Raw genomic sequence first — 24,163 nt, 5'->3', positions numbered from 1 at the left:
TTCTCACACAAGGAATCATGGATTCCTAGAATTAGGAGCATCCTTCTTATTCTTGATAGATTCCTATTTTTTGTTGTTGTTGTTGTTTTTTCATTTGTTTTCTTTTATTGAAAAAAAAAATGCTTGGCTTACTGAAACATTTACATCCAATGCATAAGTTTAACTGAGGATAGGGATATTTAGTAAACTGCTAAAATCTGTCATAAATCTGTAAATGCTAGAGAGCCAAAGAGAGCATGTGGCTTGTGGCAAAAGTATGAAGTTAACCTGCAGTTGATGTATTGGTTAAGTGGTCTTCCCTGCCTGCTTATCAATGAGTGAAATTATAGACCCAAATTTACAAAACCGGAACATACATATTTACTTTAAAAAAATAATAGGGTCCATGAAACATGATCATAGCCCTTGAGAACTGGAAAAGATCTTAGAGTTTATCTAGTCCAAAGATAGTGATTTTAAAATAGTGCGATAATGTGAGGAGAGGGGCACTTCATCTCTGTAGTAGTCTTTTCTTTTTAATGTTTATTTTAAAAAATTAAGTTAAAGGAGGTGGCATTGCTCAATAAGAGTACATAGGTTTCAGGTAATCATTCTATAGCATTTGAACTGTTGATTATGTTGTGTGACCATCACCCAATGTGAACTCATTTTCTGTCACCATATATTTGTCCCTCTTTACTCTCCTCCCTCCACCTCCTTTTCTCCCAAACTTCTCCCCCCTGGTAACCACTTCACTTTTATCTACGTCCATGAGTCTCAGTTTTATATCCCACCTATGTGTGAAATCATATAATTCTTAGCTTTTTCTGATTTACTTATTTCACTTAGTATAATGTCCCATAGCCACAGTGCAACCATGAGGAAAACATCAGAGAAACCCAGACTGGGCGAACATTCCACAGGATACCTGGCCAGTACTCTTTCGGATTGCCAAAGTGGTCAAAATCCAAGGGACTGAGCAGCTGTCACAGACCATAAAAGACTGGGAGTGGGAGACATGACAACGAAATGCAACGTGTAACCCTGAATTGGATCCTGGAGCAGAAAGAGAACATTAGTGGAAAAACTGATAAAATCCAAAGAAGTCTGGGGTTTAGTTAACAGTAATGCACCAGTGCCCGTGTTTTAGTTTAGATAAATGTACCAGTCATGCCAGATGTTCATGATGGGGAAATGAGGTGGAGGGCTATGCAGAAGCACTTAATACTGTTTTTGCACCATTTTCATAAATCTACAGATTATTACAAAATAAGAGTTTATTAAAGAAAAGTTAGAAACTTCTAATGTAAATAGTTGCCCTTTTTACGTGGAACACTGCTCTACTGCCAGCTTACAGTATATGAACTCTACAGAGGTCAAATGAACATGTTAGTTAATATGCACCTCCCCTGAATGGGAAATTTGAAATGTATAGCTTCCCTGGATAAGAACTATAAGCATACCTAACAGCTCTCCTTTTTTTTTAAGAATTTATTTTTTCCTTGAACATTTCCCTTTTAGTATTCATTTAAATTGTTCTAAACACCATTTTGCAAACAGCTGAATAGAATTTTATAAATAACCTTTTCAAATTAAATATAGTACAGGCATACCATGGAGGTATTGAGGGTTCAGTTCTAGACCACCACAATGAAGTGAGTATAGCAATAAAGCGAGTCATGGGATGAAAGGTCTTGCCTTCAATTTGTACAAAATGCAACAATTGTAGCCTGACCTCTGATGGTGCAGGGGATAGTGTCAACCTGAAATGCTGAGGTGGCTGGTTCAAAGCCCTGGGCTTGTCCCGTCAAGGCCCATTGGACAAGCAATCAATGAACAAACTAAAGTAAGGCTTTAAAAAAAACAAAAATGCATAGCTCAGTTGGAGCATCCTCCTGAAGTGCAGGGGTTGCTGGTTTGATCCCTAATCGGGGCACGTATAAGAATGAACTGATGTTCTTCTCTCTCTCTCTTTTGTGTCTTTCCTCTTTCAATAAATAAACATTTTTAAAAATTTCAATGTTTGTGAAGTGTATTAAGGCAAAGCTCAATAAAACAAGGTATGTTTCTGTAGGATTTTTCAAAAAGATCTGTTTAGAAATATAAACAGTTTTACTCTGATATTAAAGACATATTGTGAAAAGCTGATAATTTGCCTAATCATTTCTTTTTCCAGTTACTTAATTGGTTTAAATATTAGCTCTAAAAAGATCTATATGCCTTTGCAAATTTCTTAGAACTCTTGTTGAATTTTTTTAAGCTGGAAAATGAGACTATAGTTTAATAACATAAAAGGGAAGTATGGGAAAATATATCAACTTGTTCCTAACCATAAAGATAGTCATGTAATACTTAGGACCACCTGTTAATTTTATTATTAAATATACTTGGCCCTGGCCAGTTGGCTGAGTGGTAGAGTGTCCATCTGGTGTGTGGATGGCCCAGGTTCAATTCTCGGTCAGGGCACACAGGGAAAACAACCATCTGCTTCTCCACCCTTCCCCTTCCTTCTCTCCCTCTCTCTCTCTTCCTCTCCCATAGCCATGGTTCAATTGGTTTGAGCAAGTTGGCCTCAGCGCACTGAGGATGGTTCCCTGGCCTGCATCTCAGGAGCTAAAAAAAAAAAAAAAAAAAAAGGCTCTGTTGTTAAGCAACTTAGCGTTGGCTTCAGAAGATGGGCAGAGCATCATCCCCTGGTGGGCTTGTGGGGGTAGATCCTGGTCGGGGCACATGTGGGAGTCTGTCTCTCCGCCTCCCCTCTTCTCACTAAAAAATAAAATACATATATATATAATCTCACAAAAATTAGGGGATATTTCAAAATGAATGTGAAGCAATAGAATAGCCCCTAATTTTTGTAAGCAGTATATATTAGCAGCTAATAAAATTAACTGGCTTAAATGCATGCTTTGCCTGTTCATCCCAAAGAAAAACTGGAATTGAGATCCAGCTTGCTGGCTAGTTATGCAGACAAATCAGCTTGATTCTCAAACTAAGTATGAGGAGAGAATGAATCTTTTATTTACTTTGCCCTAATCTCATTTTAAAAGCATGGATGAGAATAAGGAATGTCGAATTTCTAGACAGAACTTTGGGCTGACCATGGAAAGATGAAGGATTTCTATAAAGATAACATGTTGGATGGAATAAAGAATTCTGATGAGATATTCTTACACATTTAATGTCTGTTGATCCTGTCCTGGAGAACAAATGTCACCGTCTGAGGCCAGCACTTAGCTGTCGAGTCAGAAGAAGGAAGTCAACAGAAATTGTGTTAATATCTTTTTTTTTCTTTTTAACTGAGAGGTGGGCAGGCAAAGACAGACTTCTGCATGTGCCCCCACCGGGATCCACCCAGCAAGCCCCCTACCAGGCAGTTGCTCTGCCCATCCGGAGCCGCTGCTCTGTTGCTCAACCGAGCTATCCTAGTGCCTAAGGCGAGGCCATGGAGTCATCCTCAGCGCCCAGGGCCAACTTTGTTTGAACCATTTGAGCCATAGCTGTGGGAGGAGAAGAGAGAGAGAAAAAGAGATGGGGGGCAGGGGGTGGGAGGAGAAGCAGATGGTCTCTTTTCCTGTGTGCTCTGATGGGGAATTGAACCCAGGACTTCCACACATCTGGCCGACGCTCTACCACTGAGCGAACCTGCCAGAACCTATGTTAATATCTTACAGGTATTTTAATGTATATCTCTCAACTCCTGAAATGTTTCTCAAAGGTCTCCTTACCTACTCGCTATATAAGGCAGTGGTTTTCAACAATGGTTTTACCTTACAATCACATAGGAGCTGTTGTAACTGATAACTTGGGCCACATCCCAAAGCAATTACTCAGAACCTCTGAGGGTGGGACCCCAGGGCCAGCATCTTTAAAGCCCCCTAGGTGATTACTGTGTACAGCCAAGGTTGACAAGCACTGCTCTCAGGCGTCTACTGGTCCTCACTGGAGAACATTGCTCCCTGTAACCCTCCCCATCATGACTACTTGTACTCCTTCCTGGAGTGGAGCAAATTCCTCCTTTCCTTTCAAAACTTCCCTCTCCTTTCTCTATAAAAGGCCCCAGCTGTGACTTTCAGGCCATTTGACTGTACAACTCATGTCCCACCCCCACCGCCTTCCCACCACTGTCACTCCCCTTGTTCTGTGAAGATTTTAGTTCTAGGAGTCTCTAAAACCATGCTAGAATTTGTCCAGAAATACATAAAATTATTGTTACAGTGTGTTGGGCTCTTAATTTTCAACAAACATAAACATAGACTCTCAGTAGAAAACCGAAACAAAAAACTGTTACCCTGTCATCGGTCCCATCAGGGGTAGTCAACCTTTTTATACCTACTGCCCACTTTTGTATCTCTGTTAGTAATAAAATTTTCTAACCGCCCACCAGTTCCACAGTAATGGTGGTTTATAAAGTAGGGAAGTAACTTTACTTTATAAAATGTATAAAGCAGAGTTACAGCAAGTTAAAGCATATAATAATAATTACTTACCAAGTACTTTATGTCAGATTTTCGCTGTTTGGCAGAATAAATCTTTATAAAACAACTTACTATAGTTAAATCTATCTTTTTATTTATACTTTGGTTGCTTCGCTACCGCTCATCATGAAAGCTGGAATGCCCACTAGTGGGCAGTAGGGACCAGGTTGACTACCACTGGTCCCATCTAGACTGATGCAGAGTGGCAGCTGAGATGTGCCTTCTCAGCACTCCCCTCCTCCATTTCTGTATTTGCTGTTTTTTCAACACAAAGGGTCTTGATCTGCAAGATCTGTGAACTTGCTGTTCCTTCCTCCCTAGAGGGCTTCTCATCCCGATCCTCACTTGACTAAGTGAGAGCCCCTCACCTTCTTCCAGTCTTTGCCTAAATGCTACCTTCTCAGATGGCTTTATTTCAAATGGCTCACCCATATTTCCTGTCTTCTATTTCTTTCCCTTGCTGTGTATTTCTCCATAGAACTTATCACTTGTTGACATAATATACATTTAAATTATTTATTTGCTTCTTGTCTGCCTCCCAGGTGGCATTTGTATGTTTTAATGTTTTGTTTACTGCTGTATCCACAGTGCCTAGACTCCTGGAATAAGAGGAATACTCCTAACTATGTATTCAGTCAATTAACCCTATGAGGTAGGTACAATTTTTACTCCAACTATACAGATTTTTAAAATAGTGCTCTTATAACTCCCTGGGGTATCAAGTTCTAGGTTATCACTTATCTATCAGCCAATATTATGTATGGCCTAAAGGGTGCTGCACAGTGCTAGGGACCAGGCAAGGTGCCAGGTCTGGGTCAGGCCCTTTTCTTTGTGGTCCCCACTCCTCCCTCTTCCTTCCATTGGAATTGCCCCTGTAATGTAGACTCATCCCCATGATACCCGTGAAGCAAGACACAGTCAAGGAGAGCCGAGGTGACATAAGCAATAAACATATGAGAAGAGGATTAATAGATGCAAAACCAAGATGTCAGGAATCTGTCACTTGAGAAATGCATTCTAGTACTTGAGAAGTCTTCCGAACTGTTTTAATTTCATCAGTCAAATCCTGGGAAGGCACTACCTAGCTATATGCAACATGGATGTCTTTACATAATAAGCAGGTAGTAAATATTTGCAGGAAGAATATATAAAGCTATGCAATTATGTGGTATGGGAGAAGGGGGAACAGCGGCAATGAACCATAACTAAGTGTTAGTCATGTCCATACACTGCTAAATGCAGTGACAGTTTTATTACTTGATAACATAACCCTATGATATAGTACTATTATTATCCCTGCTATATGAATGCAAAACATAGACAGGATTGAAATAAGCAGGGCTAGCCATGGTGTCAGAGGGAACAGGACCACAAACATCAACTATGGACATAAATTTTGTCTGTTCTTGTCCTACGCCACTTAAATCCACCATCTATGGAGAGTGTCATTTAACACCACGGAACTAATATTTGAACTAAGCACTTAAATGAACATTATTTCATTTAATCCTCACAAACTGCCATTTTAGGTGTTTTCCTTATTTTCATTTCAGGGAATAAAAAGCTGAGGTTTAGAGAAGTTAAACAGTAGCCAGTATTTGAAGTGGGTATGTCTGACTCTAGAACTGGTCCAGTCTATCCTGCTTCATTCCGTAGACCTACCTAACCTCAGTGCTTTTATGAACATCAAAAAAGACACGTATAAAAGCACGTTGTGAAACACCAAAACTTAATGTCACTTAATATTGCAAAATCAGCTGAGGCCATATAGAGTCTTTAGAATTTAATACAGCCAATCATATCATTTCTTAAATGTTTACAATGTTCTGGTTACAAGTATTATCCCCTGTAATCTTCACGCAAGCCCAGGAGTAAGGTCCTGCTCTGATATCAGTATATTTAGATGTTAGATCACACGTTTCTGTGAAACGCTGTTAAAGTGGGTGCGATAAAACAGCATGAACGACTCTGAGGAGATGCGGTAGTGCTGTCCACCTTCCAGTATTTAGGTGAGCATGAAACGCGGGAGCTGGAGAGAGTTCCCAAGTTTCAATGCCATGCACAGCTCCAGTCACCGAGTCAGAGGGAACGAGACATAAGTTTCAACAGAAATTGAACTATTGTTTTTGCGGAATAGCGATGTAAGAATGGTACTGCATTATTCAAGTCCCCCGAGGGAGCTGCAAATGAAATCTGGTCCAGGCTTACGACTGCTAGAGATGCACTAGGACCTTCACAACCGCCCCCCCTCCACGTGGCTTTTCTTTGAGTGTCCAGGTAATTGCTGGAGTGTGTGTGCGGGCTTGGCTAAATCCAGAACTTTAGGGGTGATCTCTTTCTCCTGGGTACTGGGATCGGTCCTTACACGCCAAATAAAATGTCACTTTTTTCATTGGTTCTATAAACGTTTACTGAGCGCCTGCCATTTCCCTGACATACATAATGCGGCAGCGACACCAGCCAAGACCCACCGCGCGCGCGCGCGCGTCTCGATGTCGGTCGGGGTACGCAGAGAGATTGGGTGGTCCGGGTGCCTCGGAGCCAAAACTGAAGCCCGCAGCGGCAGCGCCCGGCCTGCGCGCGCCCGCAGGCGGTACTGCTCCACGCACATGCACACGCACGGGAACGCCGGGCTCTTGCGTCCTCGGCTTTGTGCCGGCGCCGGGCGCGGACTGGAGCTCAGGAGTTGGAGCAGGAGGCGGCAGCTCCAGACAGGGCGGGTGCCCGCGAACGGCGCTCGTGCATACGCTCCTCTGCTCCCGAAGCCCCGCCCTTACCCCGCCCTCCACTTCTCCCGCGCGCGGGCTCCGCGCGCCCCACACCGCGCGCGTGCGCGCGCGTGCGCAGGCCAGGGCCCTCCGGAGGCGGCCCCGTAGAACGAAAGCGTCGTCAAGTCCCGGATTAACTCTTTCCCTGCCCGCCAATTTAGAGGCCTCGTCGGGTTCCGTGCCTGCGCAAGCCGGCGGCGCGCCTTCCCCCCAGCCCGAACCGCGCATGCACGGGAAGGGGGGGGGTGTGCCGGTGGGGGTTTTTCAAGGCCGGCTAGACATTCTGTGCTCGTGCAAGAGGAGGGCTGCTACCATCAGGGACGTGCACGATTTCCCCCCCACCCCGCCCCCTCCCCAAACTAAAAAAAAAAACCCCAAAACCCAAATACACTGCCACCCACCGTGCCCCCGCGCCCCGCGTCCATCCCGTCCCCAGCCTGCGTGCGGGGAGCCCACGGCGAGGGTCTGTGGCTGTGCAAGGCTGCAGGTAAGCGCGGGCCAGGGTTGCGGGAGGGGCCCGGGCCATCCGCGAGGCGGGCACGGGGACGAACGGCGCCTGGCGCGGCGGGCCGGGCCGGAAGAAGCGCGCTCTCGCCGTGCTCTGGGGCACCAGCCAGCTCCAGGATGTGCGGGCGGCCGGCGGCGGCGCGGTGCGAGCGGGGACGGGCGTGGGCCGGGTTTGGGCTGAGCGTGGGGCCCGAGCGTCCCGGGGGCTGCGCAGGCTGGCGGGCTGGGACAGCAGCCGGGCGGCTGCCGAGCGGCCCCGCGCGCGCGCTCGCCAAGCCTCGGCGGCGCAGTTCATGGCCGTCCTCGCTTGCATCTCCGCAGTGCTCGGCGGCGAGGGTGGGGACGGCCCCGAGCCGGGCGCCTAGTGGGCCCGCCGGGCGCCGCCCCCAGCTGCCTGCAGAGGATGGGGCCCGGACCCCCGCGCTCGCACTCCCGGGTGCGCCCGCCGAGCTCGGGAAGCCGGCCGCGCGCCGCCCCCGCCCCCGGCCGCGGGAGGGCGGGGGAGGGCCCGGCGCGAGCCGGCCGGGGAGTGCGCGGGGCGCGAGCTCCGGGCTCGCGGGCGGTACGGGGCGCGGCGCGGCGCGGGGCTGCGGAGGCCGGCCACACGCCCGTTCCCGCTCGCCGCCGCCGGGACAGCCGGGAGCTCTTTCTCTCGCGTTCAGAGCCCAGGCCCGCAGCCTGCGCGGGAAGTCCGATTATGAAAGGGAAAGCGGCCCCTTCGCCTCCCGGCTCCGTGTCCGGAGCTTTTGTTTGGGAAGAAATGCAAACGGCCTTATCCACTCGTCCACCTCCGGGCAGAAAGAAATGAGAGCGTGGTTTCGCGAAGCTCCGACGGCTCCGCGATGTCGCTTGCACTTCGTTCTCTTTCTCCCCATCCCGAAGTGGCGAGCTTTGGACCGGGAGGTGGTGCCGCCGCCATTGTCGCGGCTGTTCGGGGTAGGGAAGGCGGCTGCTGCTGCTTATGTAAGTTTGGCTTTGCTAGAGCCCCCGCTCCTGCTCTGTAAACGGTGGCCCTGCGCGCCAGCATTTGGAGAACCGCAATAAAGGGGCAGCTTTGTTACGGAGGTTTCACTGGGGCTACAGTTTTCTCACAACCTACACGCATACTGGCAATGGGTCTCCTCCAGTTTGACTCACCAGAACTTAGCAATTGGAACATCGCAATACAAAGAAGTGATCATCAGAGATCTTGGGAGAAAACAGTGGAGGCCAAATTAACACCCTGGCCAAAAAACGGGGTGTGGAGGGGGATGAACACACTTGATGTGTACGGCCACTTTCCCTAGTCCATACACTTTTATCACACAAGCCCTAGGATACAGTTACGGGCAGCAGTAGGGAGTGATCCGATAGGAAGCTGGGCCTGGCTGCTTTCTTTTGGAGTGATTCAAAACCGAATTCCATTTAGGAACCAAAGTCAGAGCATCCCTAGAACTAATTTTGCCCAACCCCCACGCTACACAAGTAAGAAAACTCTCTACTTTAGGCAGCTTTGTTTGCTTTTCTGTAGATGGAGCTTTTTGATAGTTTTAAGGATTTTGGAGTCTTGCACTCGGGAGTTTTTGGGTAAGACTATTGCAGCCCAGTTCCTTGGTCCTACCACACTAAAGTTTGTGTGGTCAGTGCTCAGTAGAAGAAACTTCTTATATTTTTTAGGTAATTGGTCTACAGGATGGAGTCCCTCTGGTAAGAGTTAAAATTCACAAAAAGCTAGAATTCTTTTAGCTCTGTAGGGATACTTACAGGTGTAAACACCGGGATTTCTCAAATGCAGGTTTCAAGATTAGTGTTGCTTAAATGATATGTGCTACATCCCACAGAAATGTGGAAAGAAGAAAGAAAGCAGCTCCTGTTTCCTTTTCTCCAATGTTAACTGTTGGGTTTGTGAACTTCTACAACTTTCTCTATATTTATAAATAAATAAATAAATATATATATATATATACACTCTCAAATATATATATACTCTTAAATATATATATATATATATATATATATATATATATATATGCTCTCTCTATATATAGGCTCTCTCTATATATGAGCCTAGAGAAAAATGTGGAGGGTTGCATACCTAGCAGGAAATGATAGGGATAGGGGGCACTATAGAAAAAGCTTTAGCTTTTTCTGATACCTGTGTATTTAGCTGTCAACATTCTTACATGGACTTTGTCTACAAGGAGAAATTTTTTAGTGACTCTCCAATGCATCCTCTCATTGCTCTATAGTTCTTAGCTGTTCTTAGTGTCTGCTCAGAGCTGGACCTGATGCTGCCAGCCACCCTCCTGTCTGTTCCCAACCTGAAAATGAGTACGTGTGCAAGTAGTAGGACAAGAAAGGAAAGTGTTTTTTTTTTTTCTTTTCCATTTTTCTGAAGCTGGAAACGGAGAGACAGTCAGACAGACTCCCGCATGCGCCCGACCCGGATCCACCCGGCACGCCCACCAGAGGGCGACGCTCTGCCCATACTGGGCGTCGCCATGTTGCGACCAGAGCCACTCTAGTGCCTGAGGCAGAGGCCACAGAGCCATCCCCGGCGCCCGGGCCATTTTTGCTCCAATGGAGCCTTGGCTGTGGGAGGGGAAGAGAGAGACAGAGAGGAAAGCGCGGCAGAGGGGTGGAGAAGCAAATGGGCGCTTCTCCTGTGTGCCCTGGCCGGGAATCGAACCGGGGTCCTCCGCACGCTAGGCCGACGCTCTACCGCTGAGCCAACCGGCCAGGGCAAGAAAGGAAAGTTTTTTTTTTTTTTTAAATTGTTCAGAATTTGGAGTAGAGGAAGATCCTGCCTTACTCTTGTGTGTCCTTTTCTCTTGTAGGACTGGTGTGCCCCTGGTCAGTTATTCTGATCTGAAGAATTTGGTATTTCAAGCATTAAGACAATAGCCTGTGTTGTTCATGGTAACTATAACTTTGGATATTAAATCTTGAAAATATGGTTTGGTATTTGCTTTAAAAAATATGTATGTGTATATACACATATCAGTTAATTGTTAGGACTTCTGTTTTTCTGGGGGAAATGTGTATTTTCTTTATTTATGCTTTGTTAAATGAAGGAAAAACTTTGTTTTAAAAACACAACGTAGAATGCATTATTTTAAAATGATCAGTTTCTCTAACATTGTGAGAGGTGTCTTTTGTTCCAGTTCTAAATTCCGTTTGCTTGTGAAATACTTGAAGCATTTGTCAAGTACATCCAATCTTGATGACATTTTTTTGTCTGGATGGCAGATAGGTTAGCATCCAGAGAGTATGGTGCAGGTCATCACCTGTCTTCTGAAATGTCATCTGATTCTTTGAGAGTCATTAAACTTGAGCCCTCATTCAGAAGTGGCCCAAAACTGGTATAGAAAAACTAGGAGATAACACCAAATGGAATATTTTGGCATCGATATCCCTTTCTAGTTCTGCAACAGTGATTTGTCAGTGCTGTCCAGGAAGTAGAACACTGAACACTGTTATTTTACTGAATCTTCTTCATGAAGTTAGAGGAGACACAATAGATAGGACTGGTGGATCCTTGCCTCAGAACTGTTTCTTAAACCTTGAAACTGAGTTATCTATCATTAGTAACTCTACTTGTCAGGAAGCACAGGTTTTGGAGCTAGATTGCCCTGATTTGAGTCCCAGCTCTCCACTAAATAATTAGAACATTGGTCAGGTCCCAACCTCATCTATGAAATGGAGATAGTAATACTTATCATAGGTTTATTTGATCATTAGACTTGTGAAGACATGTAGAACACCTGGCCTGTATTATGTGCTCAGTAAAAGCTGGCTATCATTATAACTAGGCAAGTTACTTAGTAAACTTAGATAAATAAAAGTCACAGTGCGGAAATTTCTATATTGGTATGTCTTTTCTACACATTTTCTTGAACCCCTTTTTGTGACTTTCTGAAGTTGTTAGGTACCAAAAATTAATCAGAAAATGAAAGTCTACCTGTTTTTTCTATATATGAAAGCATTGTGTATAATTATCAATTTTTAAAATTTTTTGTAGGAGTTTTTCATCAGTATGTCTGAAACCATTAAATATAATGACGATGATCATAAAACTCTGTTTCTGAAAACACTAAACGAACAACGCCTTGAAGGAGAATTCTGTGATATTGCTATTGTGGTTGAAGATGTGAAATTCAGAGCACACAGGTGTGTTCTTGCTGCCTGCAGCACCTACTTTAAAAAGCTTTTCAAGAAGCTTGAGGTTGATAGCTCTTCAGTAATAGAAATAGATTTTCTTCGTTCTGACATATTTGAAGAGGTCCTGAACTACATGTACACAGCAAAGATTTCCGTGAAAAAAGAAGATGTTAATTTAATGATGTCATCAGGTCAGATTCTTGGTATCAGATTTTTGGATAAACTCTGTACTCAGAAGCGTGACGTGTCTAGTCCTGATGAAAATAATGGCCAGTCCAAAACTAAGTATTGCCTCAAAATAAATCGCCCCATTGGAGATGCTGCTGACACTCAGGATGATGATGTGGAAGAAATTGGAGATCAAGATGACAGTCCATCGGATGACACCGTAGAAGGCACCCCGCCAAGTCAGGAGGATGGCAAATCACCTACAACTACACTCAGGGTTCAGGAAGCGATCTTGAAAGAGCTGGGCAGTGAGGAAGTCCGAAAAGTGAATTGCTACGGCCAGGAAGTAGAATCCATGGAGACCCCAGAATCAAAAGATTTGGGGTCCCAGACCCCTCAAGCCTTAACATTTAATGATGGAATGAGTGAAGTGAAAGATGAACAGACACCAGGCTGGACAACTGCTACCAGTGACATGAAGTTTGAATATTTACTCTACGGCCACCATCGGGAGCAGATTGCCTGCCAGGCATGTGGTAAGACATTTTCTGACGAAGGGAGATTGAGGAAGCATGAAAAACTCCACACTGCAGACCGGCCGTTTGTGTGTGAAATGTGCACAAAGGGTTTTACCACACAGGCCCACCTGAAAGAACACCTGAAAATCCACACGGGGTATAAGCCCTACAGTTGTGAGGTGTGCGGGAAGTCATTTATTCGCGCCCCAGACCTGAAGAAGCACGAGAGAGTTCACAGTAACGAGAGACCATTCGCATGCCACATGTGTGACAAAGCCTTCAAACACAAGTCCCACCTCAAAGATCATGAACGAAGACACAGAGGGGAAAAGCCTTTTGTGTGTGGCTCGTGCACCAAGGCGTTTGCCAAGGCGTCTGACCTGAAAAGGCATGAGAACAATATGCACAGTGAGAGGAAGCAGGTGACCCCCAGTGCCATCCAGAGCGAGACGGAACAGTTGCAGGCAGCAGCAATGGCCGCCGAAGCCGAGCAGCAGCTGGAAACAATAGCCTGTAGCTAGAGGTGACGGCACAGGACATTTTGCTGAGCCTTGGAGACTGAGATTGCATTGTTCATCATAAATGAACACCAGTCACTGTATTCTTATTTTTTTTTATTTTTTGAAAATTTACGGAAAATCACTGGACTTAGGGCAGTGCCTGGTTAGGAATTGAAAAACTTTGTCAAGGAAGTAACGTTCCTTGGTTCTGACCAAGCAGTTTCACTGTCCTGTCTGGTGTCTAGTATTAATGTTGCCAGTTAGTCCTGCCCCTTCCTTTTTTTATGGTTTTGAGGACTCCTTGTGTCCAGTTCAGAATGAGAGACTTCTATTTCATTTTAATTCCTCTCTACACTTCCTGCACTGGGGAATGCACTGCACAGAGTGATAAATGAGTAAATTGATTTTCTGATCATAATTGTATGTGACTTATGGTCAAAACAGCATTTTTAATAACTTAATAAAAGTACTTCATGTAGACATAGAAAATACTGGTGGGTAGTTGACCAAGAACACTGCGCAAATATGAAAACAAAGCCTGAAAATGTGGAATGGTCTTAGATTTATATTTGATTTGTTAGTTTTCTATCACTGTTTCTCACAGTTTTTGTGGACAGATAATGGTTGCTTTGCTGAAGTGTTTCTTCAGTCATTTTGATTGCCCATGCTGACCCCAAGAGATGAGGTAACGAGTCCCACAGGTTGAGCAGATACACAGGGATGTTGGTAGTCTGGGGGCCGACTTCCTTCATTCCTCTTATTGGGGACTTTGCCACTTTGAAATAGGTGGGCTTTGTGGAGTGGACCAGTGGTGAGAGGTTTAGAAAAGGGTGAATAGGAACCTGGCTCTCACAGACAAAATTTTTGTATTTGCAATTCCAAGTTTTCCTAGATCAAAATAATTCGTAATTGCTTTTGAAATTAGGACAAGAACAGGTATGCCTCTTCAGATACATTTGTGTAACTTACTGAATGTTATCAAGCTTTGGGCTCTGTAGCACATGATTTATCCATAAAGGAGATGCAATATCGTTACCTAATTAATAATGTGTAAATAGTATAGAAGTGTTGATCTTACGTACGTCAAGGAAAAATAGATGGCTACACTGTTTTTTGCACATTGGATTAAAATAACAGCAAGAAACGTCAGTCTGTTGTTAACCAATATTAAAGATTGTCAGACCAAATGTATGTTTTTGAAGTATATTTAATCAGTGGTTACAGTTTTAAGTAGAATTGAATGCATTTTCATAGCTGTAACAATTATAAATGCTGTTCCAATTTTGGTGTATTAAAATTTTTTAAACCATTTCTTTAGGAATATATTGAAATACCAACAATAGTTTGAATTAATTATGTTCTATAATAAAGCATTAGTCAATTATTTTAGAATGTATAATTTTAGAAAAATGTTGACCTTAAAATTTTATTTTTGGTTGGTAGCCTTTTTTTTTAAAGCTACATTAAAATAATTTCATTTCGTAGTGTGTTGCATTAACACCTGTAATTACTATTGTGGGAGAAATTTTACTTTTTAAATTGGTGTAAATGTTGTGCCTGAGATCGTAGGATCAAGATGCTACCTTTTAAGAAACTTATTTATTGGTAAAGTGTTTAATTTAGTTTAAAATTAATTTAATTTTTTTGCTTAAAAGATGTTTTTTCCATTTTAAAAGTAGTCCTGTCACTGTTTATATGCTATTAGTAGAAGGGGAACTTATTGACGTTCCTAGGCTGTTTAACCAAAGCAAAAGAAAAATAATTTGACATCTTGTTGATAGCTACTTCAAAAAACCATTTTTGGTTCATTTTAGTGCATTACAAAATTATATATGTTCTATCATTCCTGTGTTCATTTTTTCGTAGCAACCTTTCACGCATCAGGGTTTCAACCAAAATGCATATTCTGTATACTATCTTCATCCTGGTTTTTCAGAGTTGCAAGTTACATGGTATCAACCCTCGTTGAAACCACATAATCACAGTGGTACCCCCCAAAAGAAAGCTTAATTTTTAGCCCTTTATTTGTATTAATGTAAATATTTATCATTTGTCCTATTTTGCATGAGAAATATATTTGTATTGTAATTTCTACAGCTGGTACTGGGTTCGTGTATGTGTTAGGATGCTTGTCCTCTTGCTAGCCGCAGTCGTGACGGGGCAGATTTCCTGTCTCCTGGTCATTGAGACTGCCTCTCTCTCCACCAGCTGGCTTCGGGAGGCCCCTGGACGGTGAACCCTTCATGTTAGACAGTTCCAGGGTAACTCCAATCACAGGGGAATAATTCTGAAATGTCCTTACACTGAATCTGTCATATTAGGGGAGGAAATTAGTGTAAAGTCAACCCGCTTTTTCTGCTTAAAGAATATCTGCAAACTTGATTTTATCTTTATGCCAACTCGCATTGTACTGGCAATGATTGAGGAAGAGAATTTTAGGAAATCTAAACTTTAGGTCATTTGCCTGCTAATTAAGTTAATCACAAATTTAAAGTTGTTGGAAATTACAAGTTCGCCATGAAGTGAGCCTAATATTAATAAAGTCCTTCTATTTTGTTGAGGAAAAAAAATTGAAATGGAGAATGATGCAAATTCATGTGGTTTTGATTTAATGGGTTGTGTTGTGTAAGGCTATCTGTAACTCATCATTGGGAACCTGGGATATATCTTCCTGAGGAATGCTGATAGTGGTGCTCAGTTCCTAAAGCAGCTGTAACAGCCGGTGGTGTACAAGTAACAGGATTCCTGTAGGGGTTCTCGTCTTGTGTTCTCAGTGGTGGGAGTTAAGGAGCTGAGGCTTCTAGGAAAGAGAATGGAGATCTCTCCCTTTCCTCTGCCATTTCCCTTTAATATCTACCTCTCTTTCTCCGTTACCTCAATCCACCACCTTCCCACACCCCACAAATGTAGAAAGACCAGTAAAACATCAGACTGGAAGCAAGGTAACCATTGACAACCATCATTTATTCTGATGCTTTCTTCTAATACTTAACCGAAATCAGCGAGCCATCAGTGATGGGGAACCCCCTCCTCGATGTCCCACACTCCCATCTTGAGACAGCTCGCCCTGCCCCTTGTTTCTGGAATTTTGTCTCTGATTTTGCATACCACCACCTCCCCCTTGGAACTAACTACTCAGAGTAAACTTGATCCTGCATCTACTTGACAACAAACACTTCAGATATGTGAAGGTAGCCTGTAGTTTTGTTTATTTAGTATGTAGTAAGGCCCTGGGCTGGGTCCCAGAGATAGAAAGGCTGAAGAGCTTTGGCCCTGGCTAGCAGAGTGCTCCCTTTCCCAGCCTGTCTTAAGCATTATTTTTTTTGAAATGGAGGTAGCATTTGCCCATCACCTGTTATCTATGATTCCTTAAAGGTCACCATACTGATCTTAAGGGCCTTGGATGTAATTCAGCTGGATTGTGATGTTTCAGCAGTTGTGTGATTTTATGATCTCTTTGAGAGGTATTCCCAATTACCAGTGTTCATGTTCATGTTTTCAGTATGACTAGGGGAAGTGTGGTTTGGTGGGAAGACTCCTATAGTCAGACTTGAGTTGGGTTCTGGTTCTGTTTATCAGTTGATGTATAAATTTAGTCAAGTTCTTTACTGTCCTGAGCCTTAGTTTTATCATTTTGAAAATGGTGATTGGGATTTCTACCTCACAGTCTGCTGTGAAGATAAATGTGATAACCAGTACAAAATACTGGGCCCAGCACCCACTGCTTTTTCGGTGCACCATCAATGTTTCTTTAAAAACAGCCTCTTAATAGAGAAGCAGAAGTCAAACCAAAGTTCCCTTGACTTTGATGTGTCAGTTCAGCAGCAACCCCGGGGGTAGATCTGACCACCTCCAGTCTGACCTGAGAATTGCTACCGCAGCTTTGTCTGCCTTAGCAGTCTGTAACCGTAGACCCATTTCTTCTTTCTTCTCACAAACTTGTATGCATTTTAGGATTCGCTGGTTGTGTAATCACCCATCATGTAAGTAGGCTGACGTGTAGTCCAGGGTGAGTTGCTCTGGATGGCTCCCTACTTCTCTAGATATCTGACGGGAGTCAGAATTGCAATTTTGAGAGCCGACTCCTGAGTCTCATGAAATCATGCATTTGGGAGGTATTTTTTTATATTTCGCTTTTCTGAAATTGGGTGTATGTCAGACTACACCCAACCTTTCCCCTTCTGGCTTGTGTGAATTGTAAGATGATCTGTTGCTTTCTTCCCAAAGGGTCTTATACTACACCCAAGAATTCTGATTTTCCTTTTAGTTCAAGATATGAGTGTACTGAATCACTTTGCTTGCTCTTCTCTGGATCACATTTCCATTAATCTTACAGCAAATATTTCCTGTATCCCTGGCTGGAATCCTTGGTTGGTTAGACTAGAGCAGGGGTCCCCAAACTTTTTACATAGGGGGCCAGTTCACTGTCCCTCAGACCGTTGGATTGCCGGACTATAAAATCAAACTATGAACAAATCCCTATGCACACTGCACATATCTTATTTAAAAGTAAAAAAACAAAACGGGAACAAATACAATATTTAAAATAGAGAACAAGTAAATTTAAATCAACAAACTGACCAGTATTTCAATGGGAACTATGCTCCTCTCACTGACCACCAATGTAAGAGGTGCCCCTTCCAGAAGTGCAGTGGGGCCAGATAAATGGCCTCAGGGGGCCGCATGCAGCCCTCGGGCCATAGTTTGGGGACCCCTGGACTAGAGCATCATCCGGAAGCACAGCGGTTGCCAGTTCCATCCCTGGGCAGGGCACAACAGGAACAGATCGATGTTCCCTCCTCTCTCCCCTCCCCCGCCTCCCTATTTGTCTTGCTAAAATCAATAAATAAATGTTTTTTTAAAAAGTATTTTCTATGAAGAAAGTTAAAGTTGTCAGTGAATGCTTATTGAATGCCCTGTGTATGCCCAGCATTGGTCTGGACGCTGGGATGTAACGGTGAGACAGGTACTGCTCCTGCCTTCATCCAGGATGGAGGGAAACGGATACCTTTGCAAGTTTTACAAAGATTTACAAGTAGTAGTTGTAAACAGCCATAATTATTTTAAAAAATCTGCTGGGGTATGTACCTGTTTTTTTATCCAGTTCATAGAACATATTTTAGAAAGTAATTGAGTTTTTAATACAGTCATGAAGTTTAGCATAATCAAGAAACATTCTCAAGTGACATTTTTGAATGTATACTGAGAAAATATATTTGTTAAATATTATTTCCATAGAGTGATGCTCAATTTCTCATTAATACTAATTTTTTTTTTAATCTGTGATACTGAATATTGAAAGAGGAGTATAATGTGAGACTATTGGTTTATTTTTTTAAAAATAAAAGTCCTGGCATCAAGAAAGGACTGATGAAAGAAAATTAGACAAGTAAAAAAACATAACCTGGCCTTGCAGCAGCTCTAAACAAGGTATATTAACTCGGAAGGTCCTAAGGGGAGGCAGCTTAATGAGCAACACAGCGTACGCTCAGCAGCAGCTCCAAAATGAGAATTGAGAGTGAGCATGTATTCCCTAAAAGCCCCCACACCTAGCATTTGTGGAGTATTTATCAGCTACCAGGCACCATATACACGATCTCTAGGTACGCTTTGACAACTCAGATATACCTTATTACTGATGAAGATGCCAATATTCAGGGAAGTTAAAAATCCTGCCAATGTCAAGTTATCAGAGCTAGGATAGATAAACAGGTCCATCTGTCTCTAGAGGCTGTGCCTTAGTCATTGTGTCATAATGCCCTCAAACAGGAAGTGGAGTAATTGGCCTCGTACACATCCTCACCAACTTGAGTCCACTGTTAGCAGGGACAGGGCAGCTGGAGGGGAGGTAGGGGCATTTATGCAAACAGTTGCTCCTAAGCTTATATTATAAATTAGTTCCAATATTTTTGTTTCTCCAAGACATTTCTCATGCAAAAAGCCAAATGCTAAACCAACATCGTACTTTTTGGGTCTAGAGGCTGCCAGAAATAATATGCAAAACTGTAGATAGAGTGTCATGGATGATTGCAAAGTAACAGAGCTACTTGTTCACTTTCTTCACATGTTCCATGATTCAGTGAGCCAGGGAAACCCCACCGGACCAAAGGCCATCAGCTTAGTGTCAAAATTAACTCTTATGTTTGTAAAATAGTTCTGTGTTAGGAAATCTCCCCCGCCTCTGAGAGGTGATAGAACACTTGAATTATGGTCTGGCTCTACGGCTTTCAAGCTGCCACCACCTTGGGATGGTTGCATAATTTTTCTTTCTTTTATAAAATAATTTTTTTTTCAGCCAAAATGTAAATCATGATTTCCGGCCCAGTTTACCTCACTATTATTTCAAAAGATAAACTCATTGCATAAAAGATAAATAGAAAATTTAGCTTTAAAATGGTTCTTAAGATCAGATATAATTGATTTAAAAGATTACTGACCTCCAGCAGAATGATAGATTGAGATAGTTAGAAGGCAGACAGATGGAGAACTTAAAATTATACTTCATTCTGATGCTGTTTACATTTAATTAAGTGAAGGGTGTGTGTGAGTGCTGTTTTTCTGAAATACTAGAATTCTTTAGCTATTCTGTTGTATTCTGCAGCCTTCTAGCAATCTCTCAGCAAATATGAAACATGAAATAGTAACAGATTGGAAGGCTACTGAATCAGTTGGTCTGGATTAGTGTAAACAAAATTATTTAGGGTGGGACAAGAGTAGGTTTGCAGTTCACATGGAAAATGCAATAATTAATAAATGACATGAGAGTAGACTGTTTCACATACAACTGTAAACCTACTTTGCCCCCCTGTATTATACAGCAGTATTAACAGACAGGCCAGTAAGCTCGGACAAGTGGGATAGAGAAACACAGAGTTAAACGGGCAAGCAGTTTACAGCCATCTAGTGAATCACAAAATCCTGTCCTTTGTAACCAAGTGTGAATGGTTTACACTTCTCCCCAACTAAAAGGTAAATAGCTTAAATCACTACTCAGGGAGATAGTAGAAACCCGTTATTACCATTTGTGCCAACCATATCTGAGGAGGGATGAAGTTAAGGGAATAAAGCTCATTTTGAGGCATCAGCAAAAAGCTGATGAATATTGGGATATTCCCCTAAGCCCTCTCTAAATTCCCAGTCTGTAAAAACCCTCAAAACAGAGGCCTAGCATGCTCTCCCTCCAGGAAGCACACTGGCACCTTCCCCTTTTCCTTCCCCTTTTCCCTTTTCCTGTCCCTTCTTCCTCTCTTCCCTACTGCTCAGCAGTTGTGTATTTCCTAAACTCAAAGGGTCCTCATGGGCCTTGCAACCAGGGGAGCAGTGCTCAGCGGCAGCTGTCCTGAGCCAACCCCGGAACCTTCTCTGAGGCCCTCTCTTTCCCTGACTTCCAGCGTAGACTCATTTCGTTCCCATAAGGTTTCCTCTATTCTCAGCCCTTCCTTGTGTCACTGTGCCCAGCTTTAATAAACTTTCAAAATCACCTGGACTCATACTGTGAAATTTTTCCTGCATGAAGTCAAGAACCTACACACTACTAGCTGGCCCTAGGCAGACGCGAAGGGCCAGCTCGCCTATCCAGTAACATTAACTAGTCAGCTTGTTGTACATCCCTAGCACTTATTTATTTTGTAACTTGATGTTTCTATCTTTTGCCACCTTCCTCCGAGTTTTCTTCCTCCCACCCCCTGCTTCTGGTAACCCAAATCTGATCTCTTTGAAAAATTAGATTCCACATATAAGTAAGATCATACAGTATTTGTCTTTCTCTGTCTGACTTCTTTCACTTAGCATAATGCCTTCATGTTGTCACAAATGGTAGGATTTGCTCATTTTTGAGGCTGAATAATATCCCACCGTATATACAGGAATACCTAGAGCTATAATGGGTTTGGTTCCAGATTGCCACAATAAAGCGAGTCGTAACCTTTTTTCCTGATGGCAAGTCTTGCCATCAATTTGTACCAAATGCACAATCTGGGAAGTGCAATAAAGGGAAGCTCTCTCAAACTATTCCTGTGTGTACCACAACTTCTTTCTCCATTCATCCATTCTTTGTCATTCAACTATTGTAAATAATGCTGTAGTGAATATAAGGGTGCAGATACCTTTTTAAGTTAGTGTTTTTGTTTCCTTTGGATATATTCCCAGAAGTAGAATTGCTAGATCACGTGATAGTTCTATTTTTAGTTTTTGAGGAACCCCCAGTGCACACGTTTTCCTTTCTCCAAACCCAGGCCAGCATTTGTTTTCTCTTTTTGTTGATGGCCATGCTGACAGACTTGAGATGATATCTCACTGTGGTTTTAATTTACAATTTCCTAATAATTAGCGGTTGGCATCTTTTTCATGCATCTATTGGCTATTTGTAGATCTTTGGGAAAATGTCTATTAAAGTTCTTTGCCTATTTTTTTAAATCGCAAATTATTTGTTTTAAAGGAAGGTTTTGTACTACATGGTCTTTAAGATTATTTCAGGATTCAAGTATATTGTTCTGTAATTGTTTAATTAGTTTGGATAATATCCTCCAGACATTTTTAATGTAATTTCTGGAAATTTGCTTGCCTTCTAACTGCAAATGGGCACCAAAGGTGATTACTGGATCCAGGTTCCTGAGTGTCCCAGTAGAGCCCAAGCTCTACGTCGACCAGGCGTCCCTGATTTGACTTCCCCGTGCAGTGGGACACTCCTGCTTACCAGCAGGTCTGGCAGCCTCTTCGAGACTACTCTTGTGGCGGCTATGAGGATCTAATGTTAAGTGCCACTGGAGGAAAGACACAACCGACACACAAATTGGTTGCAGTAATCACACAGGCAATTTATTACTCACAAATCCTTTTGGCGTGCCTGGGTACAGCTTAAGGGGGCCCCGTCCGCGTGCTCCTCTCGGCTGGCTTTGGTCAGAGCTCAGAGTGGTGTGGAGACGGTCCACATCAATGTTGGAGTCTGGGCGACTACTGCAGCAAGGGGCCTCTCAACTTTAGTACCCTTTCTGGCCAACGCCTTCTAACAGGTGTCAATCTACAGGATTATCACCTCAAACCACCTTTTTGGGAGTTCCTCGCAGGGAATCCCCTCTATGTCAATCTACTGAAATGTTTACATTAAACCACTTTTTAAGATGTTCTTATTTTCATTAATTTACAAAGTTAATGTAAATAACACCAAGCCACTTCTTACCTATGTATAACTTCACACACACACTAACTGGGCTCTGCTTGTAAGTCAGAGTCTGTTTATCACATTACAGAGTTATGACACTAAGCCAGTATATTAATTCCTATCCAAATGGCATAACTTTATTTAATTTCAATAATTATTTTTAATATCCTTTTAATTACTTTTATATATCTTCCATATTTTTATATTTCTATATATTTAATTACTATAACTTTATATCACTACAACACTGAGTACCTATGAGAGGTAGTAGGGGAGGGAGATTTGGAAGCTGGTGACTCTTTTTCATATTTGTGCCACTGTTCAGCATGAACGTTATCTGTGTAAATCCACCCCAACTGTCATAGCTCCTAGCAAAATAATCTAAACCACACTTGATGTAATGCAACTGAACCTGGGCTTTCCTGCTTATTTTAAGTACATTCTCAGACTTTGGACATACATCTAAAAGAAATGAAAATCATACTCTAAGATATATTTCTGGCTCCCCTGCTTCAATGTCTTGCTTTGGTGGAGGGGCCATCCTCAATCTGAGGAGTAAGTAAAAGGTGAACTTTTGAGTTAAATTTACCTTCGTAGTAGGGGTAGACTTATAGAGCAGAAAATAATCTGTGAGGAAGTGAATGATTTGGTATTTCTGCACACACTTTCTGCGCAAATTTTCCGTGGCACCGGGGTTGAAAGACTAGCCTTGGAAGCTGAAGGGTAATTGAATAACGGGAGCCCTCCAAAGGGATTTAGAGCCTTATCTCCCAATGTGTTTGCATTTCAAAGAGGGATGAACTGCAGAGCCTGGGACCATTTACATTCTAGAGGATTGCTAATGACTAGAGAACAAAAATTCTGTGCTTCTAGAGGGGGGAGGAGCAGACCTCTTGCATGCAGGGTGACAGAGGGCTGTCATGTCACTTGTAGGGGGCTGGGTGTGGGGAACTGGTACAGTTATTGCTGTAAGTAATAACTTTGGTTTCTGCTACAGAACTCTCAGCTCAGAACTTGTACCTCTCAGGGTAAAAATATAAATAAATATACATATTAAAAACAACCTAGCTTTAAAATTTTGAAAATATCTTGAGAAGTCTGAAGCTATTTCTTATTCTTTATGAATGGCCTATATATTTTTCTCTCTTTAAAACAAAGAATCTTGTCTTCATGCCCCTATTTTGAAATATGATGATGTTTCCTGCTGTGGGTCTTTGTACTAGAAACTGGTGGGTCGGTCCTTTCGATCTAAAAACTGGGTTCTTCAGTTCTGGAAAGTTTTCTTGAATTATTTCATTTATGCTTTTCTCATGTTTGTTTTCTTATTTTCCAGTTTTCCTAGACAGATGTTCTAAATTTATTTTCATTCCTTATTTTCCATCTCTGTCTTCTTGATCTAATTCTGAGATTCCCTTTCCCTTAACTTTATATATCCAACATTTACATTAAGATTTAAATGAAAGTTTTTAACTTGAAATAATTTTATATTTACAAAACTTGCAAGATGAGTACAGGGAGTTTCCACATACCAGGAGTAAACTTACCCTAATGTTAACATCTTATGTAACTATAATGTAATTATCAAAATGAAGAAATTGACATTGGAATAATTCTGTTAACTACAGGCTTAATTTTGGATTTCACCAGTTTTTTCCCCTCACTAAAGTCCTTTTCTGTTGAATCCATCCAGGATATCATATTACAAGTGTTGGGCAGATAAAATATATTATGCTTACTTTGTTAAAGATGGCGCTGCCCACGTGGAAGCCCGTCGCCCAGGTGATTGCTAGAAATGGGCGTGATTATGTTAGTATGTGTTGGGAAAGGGCTTTCATGCCAAAAGGTTTTAAAAGGAAGAGGGATCACGTTGTTCCGGGAGTAGAGTGATTGCGTTCTAGGAGGAGGGCAGAGAGCAAGGAGGAGAGCAGAGTAAGGCCACGTGGAG

At 42.6% G+C, this 24,163-nt stretch overlaps 1 protein-coding gene across 3 annotated transcripts; it reads left to right on the top strand.

Annotated features, from left to right (window-relative positions):
- Positions 1-7,334: 7,334 nt before the first annotated feature.
- On the top strand, positions 7,335-17,439 carry ZBTB14 (zinc finger and BTB domain containing 14). 3 transcript variants are annotated; one of them, XM_066352745.1, is made up of 3 exons: positions 7,335-7,712; positions 10,549-10,630; positions 11,733-17,439. In XM_066352745.1, the coding sequence occupies exons 2-3, from the start codon at positions 10,628-10,630 to the stop codon at positions 13,077-13,079; spliced, it is 1,350 nt and encodes a 449-aa protein (XP_066208842.1). In that variant the 5' UTR covers positions 7,335-7,712; positions 10,549-10,627; the 3' UTR covers positions 13,080-17,439. The 3 variants fall into 3 exon arrangements, with proteins under 3 accessions (XP_066208842.1, XP_066208843.1, XP_066208841.1); XM_066352746.1 differs by lacking the exon at positions 7,335-7,712 and adding an exon at positions 7,728-7,875; XM_066352744.1 differs by lacking the exon at positions 7,335-7,712 and adding an exon at positions 8,644-8,695.
- The last annotated feature ends 6,724 nt before the right edge of the window (positions 17,440-24,163 follow it).

This window comes from Saccopteryx leptura, chromosome 11, assembly GCF_036850995.1.
Source record: "Saccopteryx leptura isolate mSacLep1 chromosome 11, mSacLep1_pri_phased_curated, whole genome shotgun sequence".
Classification (NCBI taxonomy): domain Eukaryota; kingdom Metazoa; phylum Chordata; class Mammalia; order Chiroptera; family Emballonuridae; genus Saccopteryx; species Saccopteryx leptura.
The sequence above is the reverse complement of the archived record's forward strand: the minus strand, read 5'-3'. Positions and strand labels throughout refer to the sequence as shown.